The sequence below is a fragment of the Falco biarmicus genome, chromosome 15 (genome assembly GCF_023638135.1).
Source record: "Falco biarmicus isolate bFalBia1 chromosome 15, bFalBia1.pri, whole genome shotgun sequence".
Taxonomy (NCBI): domain Eukaryota; kingdom Metazoa; phylum Chordata; class Aves; order Falconiformes; family Falconidae; genus Falco; species Falco biarmicus.
The window spans coordinates 2,764,097-2,785,190 of record NC_079302.1 but is presented as its reverse complement, the minus strand read 5'-3'; the positions used below and the strand labels follow the sequence as shown (position 1 = coordinate 2,785,190).

General features: G+C 45.6%; 1 protein-coding gene across 9 annotated transcripts in view; it reads left to right on the top strand.

Moving 5' to 3' along the window:
- ZC3H18 (zinc finger CCCH-type containing 18) overlaps nt 1-21,094 on the top strand; it is a 48,930-nt gene that overhangs the window by 10,755 nt on the left and 17,081 nt on the right. For 6 of the 9 annotated variants that reach the window (XM_056360750.1, XM_056360748.1, XM_056360745.1 and 3 more), the window contains exons 4-10: nt 2,639-2,723; nt 5,510-5,658; nt 5,951-6,043; nt 6,643-6,800; nt 8,419-8,451; nt 10,027-10,153; nt 11,307-11,605. In XM_056360750.1, the coding sequence (XP_056216725.1) occupies nt 2,639-2,723; nt 5,510-5,658; nt 5,951-6,043; nt 6,643-6,800; nt 8,419-8,451; nt 10,027-10,153; nt 11,307-11,605 (944 nt within the window). The remainder of the gene's footprint in view (nt 1-2,638; nt 2,724-5,509; nt 5,659-5,950; nt 6,044-6,642; nt 6,801-8,418; nt 8,452-10,026; nt 10,154-11,306; nt 11,606-21,094) is intronic. The other 3 variants (XM_056360746.1, XM_056360749.1, XM_056360747.1) reach the window with 3 other exon arrangements.

Sequence of the window (21,094 nt, the reverse complement as noted above, 5' to 3'; positions counted from 1 at the left end):
TTATCATGCCCATTCTGGCAGGTGATTTTGTTAAACACAGTCTTCCAAAAGTTTTGTCTATTTCTGATTCAGTTAGAAGGAATTTAGCGTGTTGCAGGAGAGTCCAGGCGGGGGGGGGAAAAATTCCTGGAGTCCTGACTTCATGCCTGCTTCTTGATTAAAATATGAATGCTTTCCTTTAGAGTCTAAGGCATTCTTGGGAGTGCTCTCCTTACAAAGCACAAGATGAATCTGTACTCTGGTTTTCATACATTAACTCATAACAGGGTTCCCAGCTGCCTGATTCCAAGGAGACCTCACAGAAATAAATACTTTCCCTTTTGTTCAAGTACAGCATTTGCAAAGACTTCACACAGTTCTTTTGAAAGAAGCGGAGTTGAGCTGGTTATACCATTCACGCGTCATTGAATGCCATCCCCAGCTTTGGGGGAAACTGTTAAATCTCTGCATTTTATTCTGCTTTCAGACTTCTGTCTTGGAGGGAGGGGAATATTAATGCAAATTTTAATTTGAATATATATGTAGTCTTCTAAATCCGTTCTCGTTCAGGAGAGCTCTCTTTGCATTGCCCTCACAGGAATGCAGCAGAAGCTGTTAACCCATCTCTCTGTAGATCCTTTGTTTGTCAACAGTCAAGCGATGGTTTTTTCCTCCTTTCCAGCTGCTGAATTGATCAGGGTACATAACTTTCCTAATCTTTTCTGTGTAGACAGCTGCTGTGGCTGCCACAGGGTTGCTGCGATCACCATGCAGAGGGAAGGCCTCCAGCAGATGCTCCCTCTTCAGATGTTTCATATGCTGAAAACCTCTGTGACGGTGAAATGGAGGCAGACGGAGGGAAGGTGTGGTGGGTTGACCTTGGCTGGATGCCAGATGCCCACCAAGCTGCTCGATCACTCCCCTCCTCAGCAGAGTAGGGGGGGGGGTGTGTGTGTGGAGAAAATAAGATAGGGGGGAAAAAAGGGGGGTCAAGGTAAAGGCAGTTTAATGAAGTAGTAGCAAAGGCCACATGTGCAGCAGTGAAGGAAAACAAAAGATGGGTTTTTCTCTACTTCCCATCAGCAGACGATGTTTGACCACTTCCCGGGAAGCAGGGCTTCGGTACGCGTAGCAGTTGTTCCGGAAGATAAATGTCATAAATAACAAATGCCTCCCCCCTCCCCACCCCCACCCCACCCCTTCCTTCTTTCTTTTAGCTTTTATATCTGAGCAGACATCGTATGGTATGGAATATGCCTTTGGTCAGTTTGGGTCAGCTGTCCTGGCTGTGCCCCTTCCCAAACCTTGCCCATCCCCAGCCTGCTGGTGAGGGGGAGGTTGGAGAGCCAACCTTGACGTGCAAGCTCAGCAGCAGCCAAAACACGGGTGTGTTATCACCACCTTTGGAGCTACCAGTACAAGCACAGCGCTACATGGGCTGCTTTGGGGCTCAGCCAGACATAGTACAGAAGGCCAGGCTGCCTTTTAGGATAAATAACTGATTTCTTTGCCAGATGCCTCTGACAGCTCTCTAGTTGTGGCTGCCTTTGCCTTCTGCATCACCACCTCCTTTTAGCTCCTTCTGACTTTTCAGGTGCAGCCTAATAAAGCTGGAAGGAAGGCCCTGGAGAACAAAGGCAAAGACTGATACTTTAAAGTTTCAACAACTTTCTTTTGGAGGTGTTTCATGACTTATTTCACGCTCATCCCCTGTGGTTCTTAATCTTTAAAGCAACCTCCATCTCCCAGTTTTTTTTCCTGGGGCTGCTGTGCCTGGGGATGATGCAGAGTTTTGTTTGAGCCGATCCACAACTCCTGTGTGGAGCTGAGGAGTGGAAGGAAAGGTGTCAAGTTGTTGCCAGAGAGGACTGGAAGAAATAGACATATGGCTTTTTTCCTGAAAAACTTGTATGTGAGGTTGTTGCTCAGCATAGTGGGAAAGCATTTTATGATTAGCTATTGTAATAGCAGTCATCCTTCAGAACTTGTTGTACAGATAGAAGAGTCATGTCTGTGCTGGGTTATTGCATTAATGCAGGAATACCGCTGTGTATTTTGAATTAGTGAGCAGAAGGAATTGGCTTGAGCTGAACAGGGATGACATGAATGCTGAGCAGGGGACAGTCCAGTTTAAAGGCTCTGAAGGGTTGTAGTATTACCCCACGCCAGCAGAGCCGCGGTGGCTGTCGGCGTGCTTGCTGTTAGCCTGCAGGAAGGACAGGTAATGCAATTTAGCTCATTTGCCTCGAAAGAGCATGAAGCTGCCTCTAGCTGCCTTGCACGTGATGTTGGCTAAGTGCACAGCCAGCCTCATTCAACTGAGGTATAAGATCTTAATCCACTGTACTGTTGATTTTTAGCCTTTAAGTGTATATAAGGTAAAATGATGCAGCCTGAAACTTTGGTCTGTGGCATAAAGACATCCGTAACACCTGAAGGTTTTGCAGTCACCTTTGAAACACTGAAGCTGATGATCTTCCTGTTTGTAGCAGCACATTGTGAAGATGCTGTTGGGTATTTATGGTAACTTTGTATTGTTTCTCTCTTGTGTTTTGCTCCAGGGTGTGTTTTCAGTGACTGATATTTGACCATATTGTGAAATGTCAGGTCGCTGCAGAAAATGCACCACGTGAAATGTCAGCTTGTCTATCTGTTCCAGGACGATGACTTAGAAGAAGGAGAAGTTAAAGACCCCAGTGACAGAAAAGTGAGGCCACGTCCCACCTGCCGATTCTTCATGAAAGGTAATGACATGCTGTAACAGTGGGAGAAAACCAAAGATGCTGTAATTTTTGTCGTTTGATCTTTGTACCCGTTAAGCTGCTGTCTACATGATAAACTCTGCCCCAGGTGTCCTCAGTATTACCTTTCTGTTCCTTGGTGGCCGGGTGCTGAATTTACATAGAGCCAATATGCAAAAATGGCTTTGCCCGAAGTGTGGTGAGCCCAGTGGAAGCAACTAAAGGAAAACTTGCTGGTGTTTTTTAAACAGCATGAAATAAAACTGCTTGGACTGATTTAACAATCAACTACTGGTTAGAGGTTATTTTGTGGAAACCAAAAATGGCAAATGCTTGTTAGTCCTTATCAAGCTCACGCCTTGCCAAAATCTAGTTGTTTCTTGCAATCCTATATCCGTCTTGCTTGCTCGCTTATTAAACTTCATTCACTGAATTTTTAAAATTGAAAATAGGGCTAGAAATGCAGTTTCTTTGTAAGAAATACTGATGTGACAGTATGTTGACATCCACTGAGCTGCTGCAGCCCCTGCAAGTGCATCTGTTGACCTGTGTTGCCTGTGTAGTGGTGTCAGGTTTGGCAACTCAGGTATAACTGTTTTCATAAGCAACCCCAAAACCCCAGCAGGATGGCGTGCTTGAGGGATGATGTTGGACCTGACAGGGCGAGATGTGCCAGTGGCCGGTACTTCCACTGGGCTGAGGAAATGGTCAACTGGAATAAAAAAAATAATCCTCATGTAAATAGAAGCTTTTTCCTCAAGCCAGAAGATTGCTGTGCACTGTATCAGAGACCACATTTCTGAAATACGATTGGGATTGTCAGCCTCAGTTGGAACAAATTGGGGTAGGAAATCATAAAACGTGTTTTTTGCTGTCTCTTAATAGAAATTCCCCAAAGTTTGTGCAACTGCACAACAGCTATTTTAGGCTCTCCTGCAGCTCTTTTAGTATAGAGAGTAGGTTTTAAAAGTTTTCTTATCTAAACTGATTATAGCTCTCTTCCACTTCCTTCAGCTTCATCTCATTTAATGTTTGCTCATTTACTTGGTTTTATTTACAATTGCCCTTGAAAGAATTTATGAAAATCTGAAATTAAAAGAAGGGTGGAGAACAGGGTGTAGTCTTTTATTCCTTGCATCAGTGGCATGTGCAACGTAGGGAGCTGCTTAGGGGGTTTCCGGAGACGTGACCATCAGATACCACGTACTTGGCTTCCTGCATGTCTTCCGGTATCAAATTTTCTGCCTATGCTGAGACACGAATGTGTTGGTGATGATGGTGGAACAGGGAAGTTCCTCAGCAAGGAGAGGTGTTTGTTCCTGAATCCTTAGTGTGACATACGCCTCCGTGCAGCATGGAAGTATTTGCTTGAGTCAAAGTTCAGACTGCAGAATCTCCTGCCGCAGTTGTTTTTCTTTGATTTTGCGTCGGTTCAGATAACGATGACACTCACCCCTGCTCACCCCTTAAAGGCTTTATTGCCACCAGGCAGATCAGGTGCTGCTCACGTGCGACCTTGGAGACATTCAGATTTTTGTCCTTGATGTGTCGAAGGGGAGCACTCACGTGGCTGTGGCTGTCCAGTAGCATGAGTGACGAGCTTGCAGAGCCTTCCAGTGAAGTAGCTTGATGTGTAGCCACCTTGATGTATGTAGCAGAGCCCCTTATTGTCAGGGCAATCATTCCCCTTGACACCTCAGTAGGAATAGTAAGTGTTTGTGTAGGTGTCTGGCAGCCCCTACACGTGCTCAAGCACCGAGAAAGGATGCGCCGCTCCCTGAGCTGCTGTGCAAAGGGATTTCTGCTCGTGTTATGCTTTTACAGTACAAAAGCATCCAGTGTTACCTCTGACTTAGAACACCGGCTCATGGTTAATCTGGGACTGATGAGGAGCATTTCCAGGGATGCAGGTGCCATGTGAATTTCTGACATGTTGCCCTGCCAGCTGAGATCAGGGATTCTTCCTTGGGCCACAGCAGTGTTAACTCCCCATTTGCCTCCAAAGTCAGTGCGCTAATGCCTGAGCTAGCACAGAATTAGTGACAACTTTGATGCAGTTGTCTGCTGGGAAATCTGCAAAATATTGCCTGATGTTGAGTGGATTGCTGGAAGGAGAAAAGAAAAAAAAAAAAGGTATTTTGTTTCTAAGGCAAGCTAAATTAAAGCTGAGAATTAGCTTTGTATCCTGTTAGAGACCCCTGAATGTTACCATTTATTTTGGGGGTGGTACCTGAAGCTAATGAGCAGCTTCAGATTTGTCTGCTGCGCACTCCACAGTGATGTCGTCTTTCCTGCTTTGTGCTGGCAAGCCTGCGGATTTGGCTGGAGAGAAAAGCTTTAATGTACTTCATGCCTCACCAGAGTGCTGTATATTTTGGATGCACTGTGAGGTTTTCTTTGCTGTCAGGTTATATTCATTCATTGTTTTCTGTAAAAGGTAAAGTTCCTAACTTGAAATGTTTGTCATTAGTAAGACTTGAAGAGCTCATAGGCTTATTACTGCAGTTGCTTAATGGTGTGTATGCATCCATCCCTCCCTTCTCCCCTCTGTAATAAGGTTCTTGTACGTTCATCCATCTGTGACGGGATCTATTTGTTCTCTCTGGGAAGGTGGGAGGCAGGAGCATCTTTCCACATGTATGGAAACAGGTAAATCTTAACAAAGTTGTAGAGAAGAAAAGTCATGTGTCTCGAACAGCATTATTCCTTGATGGCTTTTAAATGGTTGCAGGGCTGAATAAATGCTTGCTGTAGGCATACAGGGGTCTAACAGAACTGTATCTCTGCAGGTCACTGTACTTGGGGCATGAACTGTCGATTTATTCACCCTGGCGTCAATGACAAAGGAAACTACTCCTTGATCTCCAAGCCTGAGCCCTTCTCCCCAAATGGTGCTCCTCCTATAGGCCCTCACCCACTGATGCCAGCCAACCCTTGGGTACGGATAGCTTTTCTGTGACTTTATGGCTTCTGCATGTAGCTTTTGTCTCCTGCTCTAGAAGAAGTGAAGATATTTTTTTTTGAGCTAGTACTTTAGCAAAATTCAGTACATCAACTGGATATGTGATTTTTTTTTTTTTTAAAAAGGTGGTCTTGAGGTTGTTAGTAGAGGGGAGTAATTTTCCACGTGTCGCAGTTTATGTCCTGCTGATACATCTCTGGAGTACCTGTTTGCTACTTAAAACTGACATCAAGTATCTGTCTCCTTCCCCTTCTCACCTTTCTAACAGGGAGGGCCAGTCGTTGATGAAATCTTACCTCCACCCCCTCCAGACCCTCCAACAGAAAGTGCCTGGGAGAGAGGACTCCGGCACGCTAAAGAGGTAAATGCCATCCTCAGGAACTGTGCTGATGGTCTCCAGAATCTGCTAGCCTTTTTCATCGGGAGCAGGATGTTAGAATTGCTCTTTTTGGGGCACATGGTGTCTTGCCCTTTCTAAGGAGCCTTACTTTTTGCCTTTTAACCTATTAACTGTGTCTTGTTGTATATCACAGTTGTTACACAGTCAAGAGGAGCTGACATCCAGGTTTGGTTTTTTTATATTAACATGAGCTAGGGGGAATTTGTGGCCCTGAAATCAAGCCCTCCATAAAGCAAAACTTTTTAAGCTGATCCAATCTCCCTTACTTCAGTACCTGTTTCTCTAGCACATATAGGATCCATGTGTCTGATCACTGCAGAAAATGGGGTCAGCATGCGTGAAACCTTTTATTTCCTGTCTGCTGCTGTTCTAGGCTGATGGAGTAGTGAATTACACTTTCTGTGTCAAGGAGAGTCCAGTGTCCTGCACTTTCATGAGGCTTGGGCAGAAGAAGGGTGCTTTAGATGAAGGGCAGGTTACTTCCAAGTGAAGGATTTTTATTACTGCAATTTCTCTGTGCCTCAGAAATGTTCTCCCTTTACAATGTTTTTTTATGGCAGGTATTGAAAAAGGCAACTATGAGAAAAGAGCAGGAGCCTGACTTTGAGGAGAAGAGGTTCACTGTGACTATAGGAGAAGACGAGCGTGAATTTGACAAAGAAAACGAGTTTTTCCGTGACTGGAATTACCGCATCACCAGAGATGTCAGAGATCCAGCGTAAGATGCAGTCTTGGTTTTGCTACATGGAATAGATGGGTGGGAAATGCAGTGCATTATGGCGGTCTTAACTTGTTCCTCCAGACTGGAGGAATGCTCACCTCAGAAAATGGAAACAGCTTCCATGAAGCAGTAGGTACACCAGTTTAAAAGCTGAGCCGCCTCCACTCACTCAGGTTCAACACAACCTTCCTTTACAGTTGTCTTTAAACCTTTCTGCCTTCAATGTCACTGGCATACTGGTCCCTCAAGGACGCTGTTAGTTGGGCGTTGCTTACCTCACACCAGTGCATTCTTCCGACAGTTTTTCCTCTTGTTTTTCTTGTTCCAACCCATGTGAGTTTTAAAATGCTAAAGCTGGGGCTGCAGAATTGGAGTGTGCTCAACAGCCAAGAGCTTCAGGGACGCAGTTGTACTGTCTCGAGCAGCTAGGTCTTTATGTGCCAATACCCTGGCAAAGCAGCTGGTCTTAAACATGTTGATCAGTCCCAGGTAAACTGTTCACTAAGATGCTGGTCAGAAAGCAAACCTGTTAGCTGCCAGGGCATAGCCTAGGCCAAAACAAACACACCAAACTTAAGTGTTCAGGTGCTTGTTTTTTTAAGGAGGTAACACATAAAATGTTGGGAGACCTCAGACACACTCCTGTCATGGCTGGAGAAGGTGTGAGGGTGATTCAGTCAGCTCTGGGAAACTTGCTTAGTAGTTCTTGAGCCAAGAAATGGAATGGAAAAAGACTTTGAGAGGCTTGTATTCTGCAGGAATACAGGTGAATCTCTGTTTTGTTCTTGCTCATACATCCTCTGTTCTTCCTACATGTACAGATTGCAGCAATATTTCCACTCACACAGAGAACATGTTTGTAAGGCTTAGTTCTATCTTATTTTAGAGTAAATGAATTGCAAAAAAATACTCTGAAAAGGAGTAAGGAGTAGCTTAAGCTTTTTTCAGTAGTCTGATTTGCTCTGGAGTGCAATTCCTTTCCTCATTTTAAAAAAGAAGCTATGTACTCAGTTCTGCAGCCTGAAACAGAACAGTTGCCCCATATTAATTTTTTCCTGGGTAGGAATAAGTCTGTATCTTGGTCTTCTGTTCCTCTGAGATTTTCAGTTGCACCTGGGACATATCACCAGTGCTCTGTGGGTTGACCATGCAGTACCTTTAATTTACGCTTGTATATGAAAACTAGCATCAGCGTTCTAGTTGTTTTATGCCACTCTCACTGATGCAGGAATTGCATTAGGTACAGGACTTTGTTTTTCATATAGTCAAGAAAAAAGTGTTGCATGTAGCCAGTGTTAAACAGAAGTAATAAAAAAAATTAAATTCCTGAAAATTCAAGCACTTTTATGTATAAGCAAACTGGCATTAAAATATCTTCATTGTGTGTAAAGGCAAAAGTTACGAAGCTGCTGCTGCTGTAAACTCTAGAAAATGGTGATTTTTTTTTTTTTTTTCCTCACACGCACACACCTTATTGCACAGGTTGACACCTTGCAGCAAACTAACTACTGGTGGTGCAGATGGGATGTTAATAAATGCTTTCAGGACTGTCTTGTGACATATGAAGATGTCTAAATAGTTCATGAATCCCTTTTTCTTTTTTGAAAAACTATAGGGAGGTGGACATCAAAGAAAACATTAACTATGGGTAAGCAGGTCTTTGATTCCAGTACTGTTGCAACTGTAAGAAAATATTTCCTTTCCTTTCTCCATTGCACTTCTTTAAAACTTCCTAGGCCACAGACCACTGTCCTATCAGGTGTGGTGGGCAGTTTATTAACTGAGTGAATGTATTTGATTTTTTGGGTGGTACCAGTTATTTGTCTGAGGATTTAAGCACTGAATTACCTAAATGCACAGCGGTGATGCTTGTTTAAATGAACAAAAATCCACAAATGTTACAGGAAGGGAATGGGGAGATTCGGACTTGAGGGTGTGTTAAAAAGTAGTTTCCTTTTTGGTGTAGCTTGATTTTTTGTGTCTCCTAGAACACCTGATGTCACTGAATCCAGACTGTTGTCTGGTTGGCATCAGAAGTTTGTTGCTGAATCTGTATTCAAGAATCTCTGGTACTCTTTCCCTTGACTTACTGTTTCAGCAAAAATAGAAATCTTAAACCATTTAAAAGCACTGAAAGAAATGCAGGTAGCCACTTGACTTGAAGGGCAGCACTTGCCTCTTAGCCTCTTTTAGATTATTTGGCACTACTTAAAATGCAGAAGTGGGCCCTTTACTCCTCTTACTTGCAAGTCAGAGTCTCATTATGGACAATCTGGAATTTGGGAGCATTTGCTTTATTATCTTAGTTCTGCCACTGACTCCTCTGTGGCCCTGGAAGTTTCTTGTTTCCTGTACCCACCTCTCCATCTTTACAGTGGATCTGATATTTTCACTCCAGGTGGCTGGCAGGGATTGGATATTGTTGAGTGTATGAATTAAAACCATCAACTAATGTTAATAGAAATCCTCAAATGGAGGAAACATTGCAGATTTAAGGAGGGTGGATTTTAAATCCCTTTCCTCCCTAGAAGTAATTGCTGTTTTGCAGTTGAGCAGGGTGTGCTATGCGCTTGCCAGTTCATTTGTGTGCTGGGGGGCCAGCACCTGTTTTCCACTGGAGAATATCAGCTGCAGGTGCTGTTACCTTCATTGCATGGAATAATTCCAGGTGTAGGGGCAGGTGTTGCTGGCCTGCCCCTGAAGCTAGCTTTTCACAGTGGAAAGCTCAGCAACAGCTTGTGTCCTGTGCTGGTGGCATTGGAATGCACCCGTCACCTCCTCCGGTGGCAGGGGAGTAGGAGACCACCATCCGTTCTACTTCTGATGTGAGGGCGCTTGAGATTAGCGGTGTGTGCATGGACAGAAAATGCAGCCCTAAATCAATGAGGCAAAACATGTTCTGTTACATTTGCACGGCTTTGAAGTAGGTATAAAAAGCAATTGGTGTTTCTGCGTTTTTACCACATTGATTTGAAGGCTGAGTGTGGTTTGTAGCATTCTTTATTTGTGTTTATCAAGAAAGGTTTGTGCTTTTCTCTGATAAGCTTCACTTAAAAAAGACTGTGGGATATGTAGAAAATAAACTACTTTGTATGGTCACCCCATTGAACGTGGTTTTTCTTGTCAGTGCACAGTGACTAAGACCTGACGTAGAATATGTAGCGTTTCTGTATGGCAACAAGGTGATATTTCCCTTTCTAACCTTCCCTGTTTTTCATTGTAGGCTTGATCCTTATACAGATCCCTATTATGACTATGAAATAGAACGGTTCTGGCGTGGTGGGCAGTATGAGAATTTCAGGGTTCAGTATACAGACCCAGATCCATACCGTAACTACAGAGTAAGTAAGGTAATACCCCTTTCCGTGCTTTTCCTTTCAACTTTGTTCCAGGTGCTTCTGGCGCTTGTCATGGCTCCAGTGCAGTAGTTGAAACGGGACTTTTCTTCAAGATGTTTAATGTTATAGTTACATCTTGATTTAATTACTACACAGAACACACTCTTGGTGCAGGGATGGGAGGATGTTCTGTTTCAGTGCGGTAGAGGCAGCAGCATGTCTGAGATGGGAAGGTGGTTCCTCTTCACGTGCCCTGGCTGCTGCTCTGCGGTCCAGGCAGTTGTGCAGTGCTTACGGCCATTCTGCAGCCATTCTTGGAAATGTTGGAGAGGGAGGGAGTTTCCAGGAACTAGCCTGACTTGAGGAATGGTTTTGCTTGTTAGTTATTGGGACAGATGAAAAAGATTAGATTTGGACAGGTGTGCTTTGTGTACAGAGGCTCTGGCATGACTGTCCACCGCTGGTGGAGGTGCAGATCAGTTGATTGAATCAGGTGAGGAAAGCACCCAGCCAGTTGCTAAAGTCCTCGAGGCAGTTGGTTGGTGTTGCACAGCTGTAAGTTACAGAGCTCAGTGAAAATAAGGCTACGAACCCTTCCCCTCCGCTTCCTTTTGCCCTTGTGCAAACTGTTGAGCCTTGAGAATAGTGGCAAAAATAATAAATCCTGCTCAGTAGGGAGCTTTTCAGTGGTATTTGTCAAATCCACCAAAAAGTGGCTTTCCTTTTGCTGAAAGACCTTGCTGCTCTGCAGAAGCAGTGCATAAACTGAAGCCTGTCCTCGCTATTGTTGAATGCACCATCAATTATTTTCATGGTGCTTGTTTGTAAAGTTAATTAACTTATTATAAGCACGATTAGCAGAGTGAATACTTGTAAACATCAATACATTTATTTAATAAGCATAATAAGCCAAACTAATCTTTGAATGTTGCTTTTGAAAATTACAGCTGTGATGAATATGATGTAGTGTTTTGTTCTTTTCCACTTTGTGCTTGCTCAGCGAGCAGTGGTGGCCAGCAAGCTCCAGATTATTTATCTCAATACTTTGCTGCAACATGGGAGGGTGTATGTAATTGCTTATTGTCCAAGACTTTGAAACTCAGCTGCCCGCTTTGTTAGGAGATGCTACCACAGTGTCACAATGATTTCCCTTTTCTTTTTAAAGGAAAGAGAGCGAGAACGGGAAAGGGAAAGAGAGAACAGACAACGAGAAAGGGAACGTGAGAGGGAGCGAGAGCGGGAACGGGAGCGACGGCAGCGGGAACGAGAACGGGAGCGGGAACGGGAGCGTGACAAGGAGCGCCAGCGGCGGAAAGAAGAATGGGAACGCGAGCGAGAACGAGTGAAGAGAGATGAAAAAGACAGGCAGCACAGGGACCGGGACAGGGACCGGGACAGGGACCGGGATAGGGACCGTGAAAAGGAGAAAGAAAAACCAAAGCCTCGGTCCCCACTGCTACCAAGGTAGGTGTTTGCTGGAATTCGGGCTTGACATTTCAGTTGATGATGTTCTAGCTGTGGATCAAGAACCAGGCTCACGCTGATCAGAGTGGGGAAGATCTCCATCCACAACTCTGAAGTGGTAGTTTTAAGAGGAAGGAAACTCTAAATGAGCCTTGCTGGCCACTAAGTGGAGCTAAAACATCAGGAAGAACCCAGCGTGCATAACCTGACTCTGGAAGGAGAGCAGTCTGTCCCCTGGCCTGGAGATGTGGAGATGTTCAGCTTGTCCCTGTTCCCGTGAGGCTAGAGAACCTCTCGGGAGGCTGGCTGAGTGTCCGCAGTGCTGAGAGTCCTGCATATGGTGGCGACTCCCTTTGAGGTCTTGACAAATGCCCTTTGACAAGAGCCAGGCCTGGTTTGGGAGTTCATGGACAGTATTAAGTAAAACTCCAAAAGGAGGCTGAGAAAGGTGAAGGGGTTGTATGCCTTGAAATGAGCCTCTGCCAGGTGTTAACAGTGGAATTGCAGTGTGGCGGTCGTGTTCCTTGCCTCTGACTGCTCATTTTTTCTAAAAATCCTGGTTCTGACTAGTGTGAAAGAGAAAATTGAACCAGACGGACTAAAAGTCTAAGAATTTCAAAAGTGAATCCTATTTTATTTCTCTTCAGTTATTTAAGTGCCGTGGCTTACCAGCATATTGTGTATTAGGCGTATTTGTAAAGCACTGTATAAATATCACAGCTGAATATAGAACTTGTTTTATGGGAAGTTCTAATGTCGCAAGGGGAAAAGTATCACATTTCTTGCTGAAGGACATCTGCAGGAAAGCTGATTAGCAGCGTCAGTGTCTTGGAAGGAGTCGCAGATGGAGCCTTCTGACAGCGTGTTGAACATGTGGATACACAAGCGTGTTTATGTGCGTGTTGGGGCGAAGAGGGGTGCAGGGGAGCTGTTTCCCAGGGCATATCCGAGCGCCTCCTGCCTGGTGTCTACGGTGGTTTTTGAGCACTAGAGGAAGACGTGAAAGAATCATGATTGTGAGGAAAATGTGTTTTACCAAAGAACAGGGCAAAGAAGGCCAGGAATGAGGTGCCATGTGGAATTGTGTAGTTCCAGGTGAGAGCAGAGTTTGGTCTTCAATCTGACATAATTTTTTGTTTGTATTACTAGAAGGAAAGCTGATTTTTCATGATGACCCTTTTTTCCAAGAGGGGGTCACAGTTTCAGAACAGTTTGAAGGTGTTTTGTGAGTGCTCTGGTGCAGTGGCAGTGTCAAGAGTGGTTATAGGAATACATTTAATCATATACTATATTTAATTATAGTCTTCACTTACAACCATAATTTGTGCACCTTAATTACCACATTTGCTGTTGGTTTGTGCTGTCATTGGGTTAGTGGTGGAAGAGATCTGGCTGTGCAGAGCCACGTGATGAAGGTGATGACGATGATGAAAGTGACATCAGCTGATGGGCAGCTCAGGTTGTTAGTCATTAACAGTCACCGTCACCAGGACACTGTGCACAAGGCTGAGGCTGCTGGTTACTCCTTCCCTTGACACTTGTGCTGGGTCATGAGGAAGGGCTTTGTGGGAGAGCTTTTCCTATTAATGCTGCCCAAGGTTTGCTGAATAGGAGTGGTGGTCATGGTGGCCAATCTTAGATCCATCTCACCCTGCGTAACCATCTGTGTGAGCAGAGAGATGGGGGGTTTACAGTGTGGTGACGTTATATGCTTTGTGGATACGGGTTCCCTGCTTCTCCCCCATCTCTGACATAAGCACTGCTTTTAAGGGAGCTGTGGATGCCTCTTGGATCTCCAAAATAGGCATCTTTAGATAAGTCTCAGTAGATTAAAAATAGTCATTGATATGCTGCTGCTTTTTTTTTTTTTTTTTTTTTTTTTTTTTTAATTTTAAGTCTGCTATTCTTTCTGAAATAGATCATGGAGAATCTGCTATTGGAAGTGTCCTCAGGCTTGTCCTGCAGTGCAAGCACTGATGACTGCAGGGTCAGGCAGAGCACTGGGGAGGGAGGGACAGCAAGCAGGGCTTGCTTTTGCTTTTGGCATCATTTGTGCAAGGCTTTAAAAGCTGATGGCAAGAAGTGTTCGTAATTTTTGTGTTGAATAGGGAACTAGCACTGAGCAGAAAGCTTGAAAATCTCCCCAAAAGAATCTTAGGTTGGCACCTACACACAGTATCTCCCCTTAGAGGAGAGTGGAACTAATAGGAGTACTTACCAGTAAACCCCAAAGCCCTACGCTGTTGAAGGCAGCTCTCCAAGTACTCTTAGTGGGACTTGAGTTCCCGCTGCTGAAACCTGTGTCAACATGAGTGCTCTTACCACAGCCTTTACAGGTGTATGGATGTTTGCAGAGAAAATAAAACTGCAGAAATAAGTTTTGAAAAAGCTTTTAAAAAAGTGAAAGCTTAATTAAACTTCTTTCCTTTGGAGAAGATGTCCCTCACCCAGCAGTTTGGGTTTCTGTACGCTGCATTCCCCAGAAGGCTGCGTCGCACTTACGGTGTGACTTGGCTCTGGGCAGTGCCGTTCTGTCCCACACAACCTTTTTGACAGGCTCTGTACTTCCTCGTGGTGGTGCGGCAGTTCGAGCCGTCTCACCTTTTCTCCAGATACCTTCATGCCATGCTCCAGAGGGTCAGGTTTGACACCTTGGGGTTAAATAGCTCCCAGGTTTAATGTGCAAAACGCTTGTGATTGCCTCGCACTTCCTGGGCAGCAGGGCACGATAGTGGCACAGTGCTCACCTGCGGGTCTATAAATAGACTCTGGGCTTTCCCTAATTGCTAGATCCCAGCTTTTGGCAAGTCCGGCCTTTCCAGGCGTCATGAGGCGATGGGGGCTGGCTCGCACCAGGCTGCAGGCAGCTGCCCGTTAACATTCCTGCACCAAAGGCAGCGCCGCTTCCAGCCGGAGCCCACGCAGCCCTGCTCTTCACTTACTAATGAGCTGGGGAGATTGGAAAACTGCTCCACAGAGGTTGTGCAACCGGCAGCGAGCTTTGCCAAAGGCAGAGCTGAGGATGTCTGTAATTACAGGTAGATGCCGGTCTGTCCATCGGTGTACAAGCTCCCTCGAGTAAAGGCTGGAGGAAGGAACAAACTGTGACATACAGAATGCAGCGTTGAAAGGCATGAAAGCTTGAAAAGCAAAGAGCCGGGAACATGAAAACAAATTCCCTTTCCATTATATTGAAAGCAGAAAGGTTTAATCTGATCTCTGAACAACAGCAGAGCAGTTGAGGCTGATAACGCAGAGAAGCCAGAGGACTGCCTGGCATCACTGGTTGCTGCAGATGAGGAAGACTAGAATTTAACAAAGGTTGTACACCCTGATGGACTCAGTGGCAAATGTTTCTCTCTGAACCTTTCAAAAGAAGAGGCTGCAGCATTTTGGGGTTCAAGTAGGGATGGATCATCATGTGTGGATTGGACTTTTTTTTGAAGGAGTATGCAATTGCTCCTTTATGCTTTGGGTTTTGGTTTTTTCCCAAGGTTAAGATGAGCAGTCCAAGAAGTTTATAATCTGAGATCACAATGCTAGTAAAATTGTGCCTCCCCCTCCTCAGGCATCAAACACTTAAACAAGCCAGGGCACTTTATGATCAATTAGAGGGATAACTTGGCTGTCTGTCCTCGTGCTCCCCATCTCCAGAACGAGTTCTGATGCCCCAGGCTGTGACTGATTTTGCTGAGTGCAAAATTTCTGCTTTATATCTCCGTCTTGCCAGTGTAGCTCGCTGTTGTGCAAAGCATTTCAGGGATAAAAAGGGGCATGAAATATGTTATTTGAAGAAACTTAGAGCAGTGCAAGATGTTCTTATCTAGGCTGCTGGCCTTTAGGTGTGAGCAAAAGCCCTACATACAGCAACAGTAACCTGCTTTAATCCTTCTATTGTTGCATAGGTCTCTATCCCACAGTTACCTGAGCAAATGGGATCATTTCAGGAGCACGTTAAGCAATGTAGTTTGTGTTGTGGGACCTGTTAGCGGTTGTATTTCCAAAGCACTGAGGAGCTGGACCCACTGGCAAGGGCAGCAGACTCTGTATCGCTGCCCTGTTGGCTGGCAAGGTGGTGGTTGACCAAGCGAAGAGGAAGAAGAGGAAGCAATCCCGTGCTGCAGGTCCTTGACACGGGCATTGGTTTCTTGCCCGCCTGGGTCTCCTCTGCAGGGAATGCTGTGGGCCCTGGTGAGAAGCAGCATGACAAAATGAACCTTTGGGTGAGAAATGTGTCGTCTCCAGTTCTCGAGGGAGTTTGTCCGTCAGTCTGACCTAAAAGCTGTTCCCACACAGATAAGGTTGGTCGCCCGTGATACAGACCCCCAGATTCTGTGGAATGTGGGCGCCAAGTAGGGTGAGGAGGAGGTGGCAGTTGTCCTCAGAGGTGTTCCAGAGCCTGGACAGGAGGTGACAGCAGCTCCAAAGCTGTCCTGTGATTATCGCACACACAACAATTTTTGGAAGGAAGTTTTCTTCAGCTGGGCTAAAGGCTATTGATGGAGTGCACTTATGCAGCCATTAAAAAATAAAAATAACACCTGCAAGTAGGGACACTGTAAAATTTAAAGCAATGTCAGAAAGGGCAGCTATTCTGTAGCAAATCATAAATCCTTTGTAAAACCCTTCCAGCAAGGAGCGCTGTGCTGCTTTCCAGCTTCTGTTGAGGTGGCAGTAGCGTTGTGAGATGCTCTGTAATGCTGCAGACCCTGGGACAAAAGGTTCTGTGTTCCCTTGGCAGAGTTCACCCTTGCGTTGCTTTCTCATGCTAGTTCAAGTTTTGTAATGGGTCGTTGTTAATCTCTGGGGGGGTGAGCACGTTATGGAACAGGATAACTTGGAGTCTAAAATTGATGTTAGGTTACCCAGGGCTTACAAGTTGAAAAGTGTTGGAATGAAGTTGATAAAGGAGTGGCAAAAGTAAGGGAATGCAAATTGAGTGATTCATGATTGTGTATGTGTGTGATCACAAACCAACTGAACTTTTTTGGAAGAATCTGTAATTCTAAGTGTTCCTGGGTTGTTGTCATCTTTCCTGACAGCTTCCGGTGGTCTCCCCATGCCGCTGGCTGGATCTGCTCCCTATTTTTTGAGTGTACGGGCTCTGTATGAAAGCAGTGGTTGCTCTAATGGGGCTAGGTGTTTTGGTGGGCGTAGTAATAACATTTCATCCTGTTGTGTAAAGATGAAGTAGGCCGATGGATTTTTGTCTTCTCATGGTTTTCCCTGTGGAAATGTTGTTTCTTAAAAAGAAAACCTTCATTTGTTCCTGTTTGTCCTGCCACAGGAGGAAGAGCAGGCAGGATAAACAACTGTGTGCTCTTCCTGGATTCAAGTCAGGCATCAGTAAGACCCCGGAGCGCTCTGAATTAGCCTTACATCCATGAGAAGGTACTGAGGGGGAAAAGCGGCCTCTGTCAGGAGGCATAGATTTGCTCTCCAGGTGTGTCTGCACCTTCCCTGGGCAACTTCTTGGAGTCCAGTGAGTGAGGAGAAGCAGATGGCCCCAGGCCACTGGGTTTCCCAAGCTGAAACGGGGCTTGTCGGCCAGAGCTGGAGCTGGACCTCTGTTCCTCTGCACACATCAAGTCTGCCATGCTGCCTGCGGTGCCACACTATACAGCACTCCTTGGAAGAGGATTCCCCTTCTCCCCACATATAGAACATGCCTTGTGCAGCTCTGCAGTTCTTCGCTTGTAGTCGAGTGCCCTGTATGGTAACGCTGTGATGATAAACATTATAACAACTTGTTTACATCCCCATTTTTTGTGGTGCAGCTTCCAGGCAGAGCAATGGAACCTGGTTAGACAGCTTTGCTTTCATTTATGCTCCCAGTTCATTTGGGAAGTTGGTGATGATAAAAGCTTTCCGCAAACCGAATCAGCAGAACTTTTCAAAGTTCTCCAACAAAGCATTTCTGTTGACTAGAGTTTTCGTTAGTCTTCATGGTTCTTGAGGTTCTGCCTCCACAGTAAAAGGAGAAGGGTTTTGTAACCGTAAATCAAGATGAAGGGCATTGAGTGACTCAGATGTGGATCTCAAGGAATGTGTTTTTCTTTGGCTTTTCAGAGATGGAATTACTGGAGAGATCTCCCACACTGGGTTTTATTAAAACATGGCAAAGACTGGGGCAGAATCGCTGCACACAGGTACCTCTCATTTAGAGGAGGCTCTCAAGGCGTCAAATGCTCAGCCCGTAGGGTAGATCACATCTCAGATATGTTTATCTACCTGCTGTGATGATTTCATACTGTAGGTTCAGATTGTATCTCCACTATTTAATTTCAAGGCCTCTCCCCATCAGGCTTTGAAGAAATCTTTTTTCTCTCGCTCTTTTTTTTTTTTTTTACATGACTGATAACTCTGCCTTAGATCGAAACATCTTGAGAAAAGCATATTCTTTGCTAATATTTCACCAAGATCCATCAGCACCGGCTCCAGGGTTCAGCATTTCCTTTCACAGTCACACGTAGGTGGCTTTTGGGAGCTACAGTCCCCCTCCAGCCACAGGAGTGACTTTATTGTGCAGAGACGGGGAAAAATCTCCCAGTGTGCATGCACGCTGCTGGAGTTTATTTTGCAGTAGTTGCAGATCCCTTCACAACTGCCTTGGCACATGGCTCCAGTTGTTCCTCGAGTCCACTTCCTCTGGAAAATTCCAGTGACACCGAAGGAAAACTCATACTGGTGCTGCTGACGCAACACTTGCTTTCCTGCAAGAGACGAAAAGGCTTTTAAATCATCAGTGGACTTTCCTCTTTCAGAAAACTGAGCTGTAACTGCCAGCCAAAACAGTAGCCCTGGAGCCAGGCTGACGTCACCGGTGACCATGGGTGATAAGGTTTGCGTTACCTGTGGGAGCAGCGTCCCACGGGGAGGGGGAAGGAAGGAAGCACTTTCCCCGAGAAGCTTATTTTCCCCTCTAAAATTATAAATGCTTTGGCATCATTTGCATAATACATGAGGAGGAAAACTTGAGCTGTGCGGCTCTGCTTTTCCCACTGCAAATTCTTGTTGAATTCCGTGACGTGCTTCAAATGGGGTTTATTTGGGAGCCGGTACGCGTGCGGTTGGGAGCTGGCTGACCTACGCTGTGGTTTGCATTGCCAGCTGGAGCTGCCTTTGTTCCTCCTCTCATTGCCAAAGCCACGTTCAGCTTCAGTTCTCCGCTTGATTGCTGTAATTAAATTCCAGCCAAATATGCATTAACGTGTTCGTTCTGGAAAATAAAGCATTTAGTTATTTTAAGGTTAAAATGGGCTTCGGAAATAGCCAAGCTCTGCAGACCTTGCTCGTGCCCTAGTGACGCAGGATGCTGCTCCTCAGGGCTCTGGAAGGAAATTAAGCTGCTTTTGATCGGTCTGTCTTGTCAGTCTCTTTTACTCCCTCTAATTTTTTCTTTTTAACCTTGTGGCATAGGCTTACCTAATTTGGGAGTTAATTCTCAGATATTTGAAATGTTTCCTAAAAGTCGGGATTTAGTGAAAAAGGAGACAGGGATTCACACGTACGTTTTGGTAGCATATGGCTTTTTCAGTGTGCTGAAGCATGTGATGTTGGCCTGTAGCAGGGACTGCACTGGCTGGGGTAACTGTGCTGGGCTGAGAGTGATGCGTGGCTGCGCACCCCACAGCAGCCAGGCTGCTCTCCTTCCCTCCTCTTCACCGTGGGGCAGCACCGGCGGCTCTTCAAACCCTGCCAAGGGCTGGTCGGACTCACTGACCCAGCAGCAAGCTCCTTGTATTTTTTTTTTTTTTCCTCTCCCTATTGAACTAAGGAGTTGAGAGGCGGCACATGGAGAGCTCCAGCAAACACCAGATCCAGCACAAGATGAGAAGGAAAAAAATTACCCAGTTGTAAGAGTGAAAGTGGGGAGAAAGCCTCCCCCTTCTCAGGATCAAATACCTCGCTCAACCCCCCCAGCAGCACAGCACCAGGAGCAGCTATCGTGTGCGATGTAGCGCTGGGCAGCCTTCCTGGCTGATCTGGGCTGGGAGCCACAGGCTGCCTGCCTCCTCTCAGTGGGCTTTCCTCTGCCAGCCTTACGGCTTCCTCCGCTTTCATCCCAACAACTGCGCGGTATCAGTATGGGGGAGTAAAATTCAACTGAAACACCGACTGTTTCATGAGCTGCTCACTTCTAATAGTCTCTTTGGTGAAACTCGTGTAGGCTGTAACTGAGATGTTAGTCTAAGGTGGATGGTGCAGGTCTTGGCAGCTTGCTTTCAATTCTGACTCCTGGATTCCACTGGAGGAGATGAGCCAAGCGGCATCAGATACCAGTCCCTCATTTTAAGTTGAACAGGTTTATTTGATGATGCTACACGTTGGGCACACAGGTAGCTCTTGAGGAAAGACTTTGAAAATGTCCTGACATGGACATCATCTTTCTTTCTTGGTTATAGTATGCTAACTTACTTGCTGCTGAGTCAAAGAGCATATTCAGAAATGAGGCTTTCTGTTGTGGTTTTCCTGGGGAAAAAAACCTTTCCTCCAGAAAGTGACTTCATCGGGAGAGAATTGCATCAAACCAGGTAATAGGTGCAAGTAATGAGATTTGCTTTCATAGTCATCTTTGCTCCAAGCTCGCACCCAAGCTGTGGAGTTCAGCGTAAGTTGTTCCCACGTGGGGCTGGAGCTGAGGTCCAGCTCCCAGGATGTGCTGCTGTTGGAGGTCAATGTGAGCAAGTCACGGGGGGGTTGAGATAGAATAAATTCTGTAGGAGACTTTTCTGTCTGAACAGTATTGCAGGAGAGAGGTGAGCCTGGAGAGGGACGAGGTCATTCATTAATTGTTGGCTTTCACGTTTGTCACCTTGGACGCTGCAGTGAAAAATTTCTCAGCAGGCTTTATCCAGGTCTTGACGTGGACACCGCCTCTCTGCCTGCCTGTGCCAGCAGAATATTCCCCCTGCATCTCCCAAAGCACGCAGGCTGGGGCACCAGAGGGGGACCAACTCTGGTGGTGTTCATGAGCATCCTCACGTGGTGTCCTCCTCCCTTCTGCAGCTGTTCAGCCTGCTGCTTGATGCGAGGTGTGTAGGCTGTTCCCAACCTTCTTTTTCTTCCTGCTTTGCACTTGGTTGCTTTGAAGATACTCCAGAGGTCAAGATGGCTTCAAAATGAACGTGTACTATATCTGCTGGAATGAGAGCTTGACCCTGGCTGTGACTTTAGTGTTATCAGAGTATAAATAAGAGGTCCAGTCTTATCTCAGCCCCATGTTCAGAGTCATGGTCTTCCTCCATGATTAGATACTCAGATATAGTTGTGGCTGTAATATGGAAAACTAGACCAGCCCACCGCAAATAACACGCGCTGCGTTAAATTGTGTGTGTTAGGGCAGTGCTGGAAAGGGTGATGATGCGAAGTGAAGGTGCTGGTGAATAATGCTGAGCCATAACCCTGCTTGGGACTCTTACCAGGCAGTCAGCAATTTTGTGTGCTAATATGTAAGCGTCCTCTTCTGAAGCTGGAGTGAGATTTCTG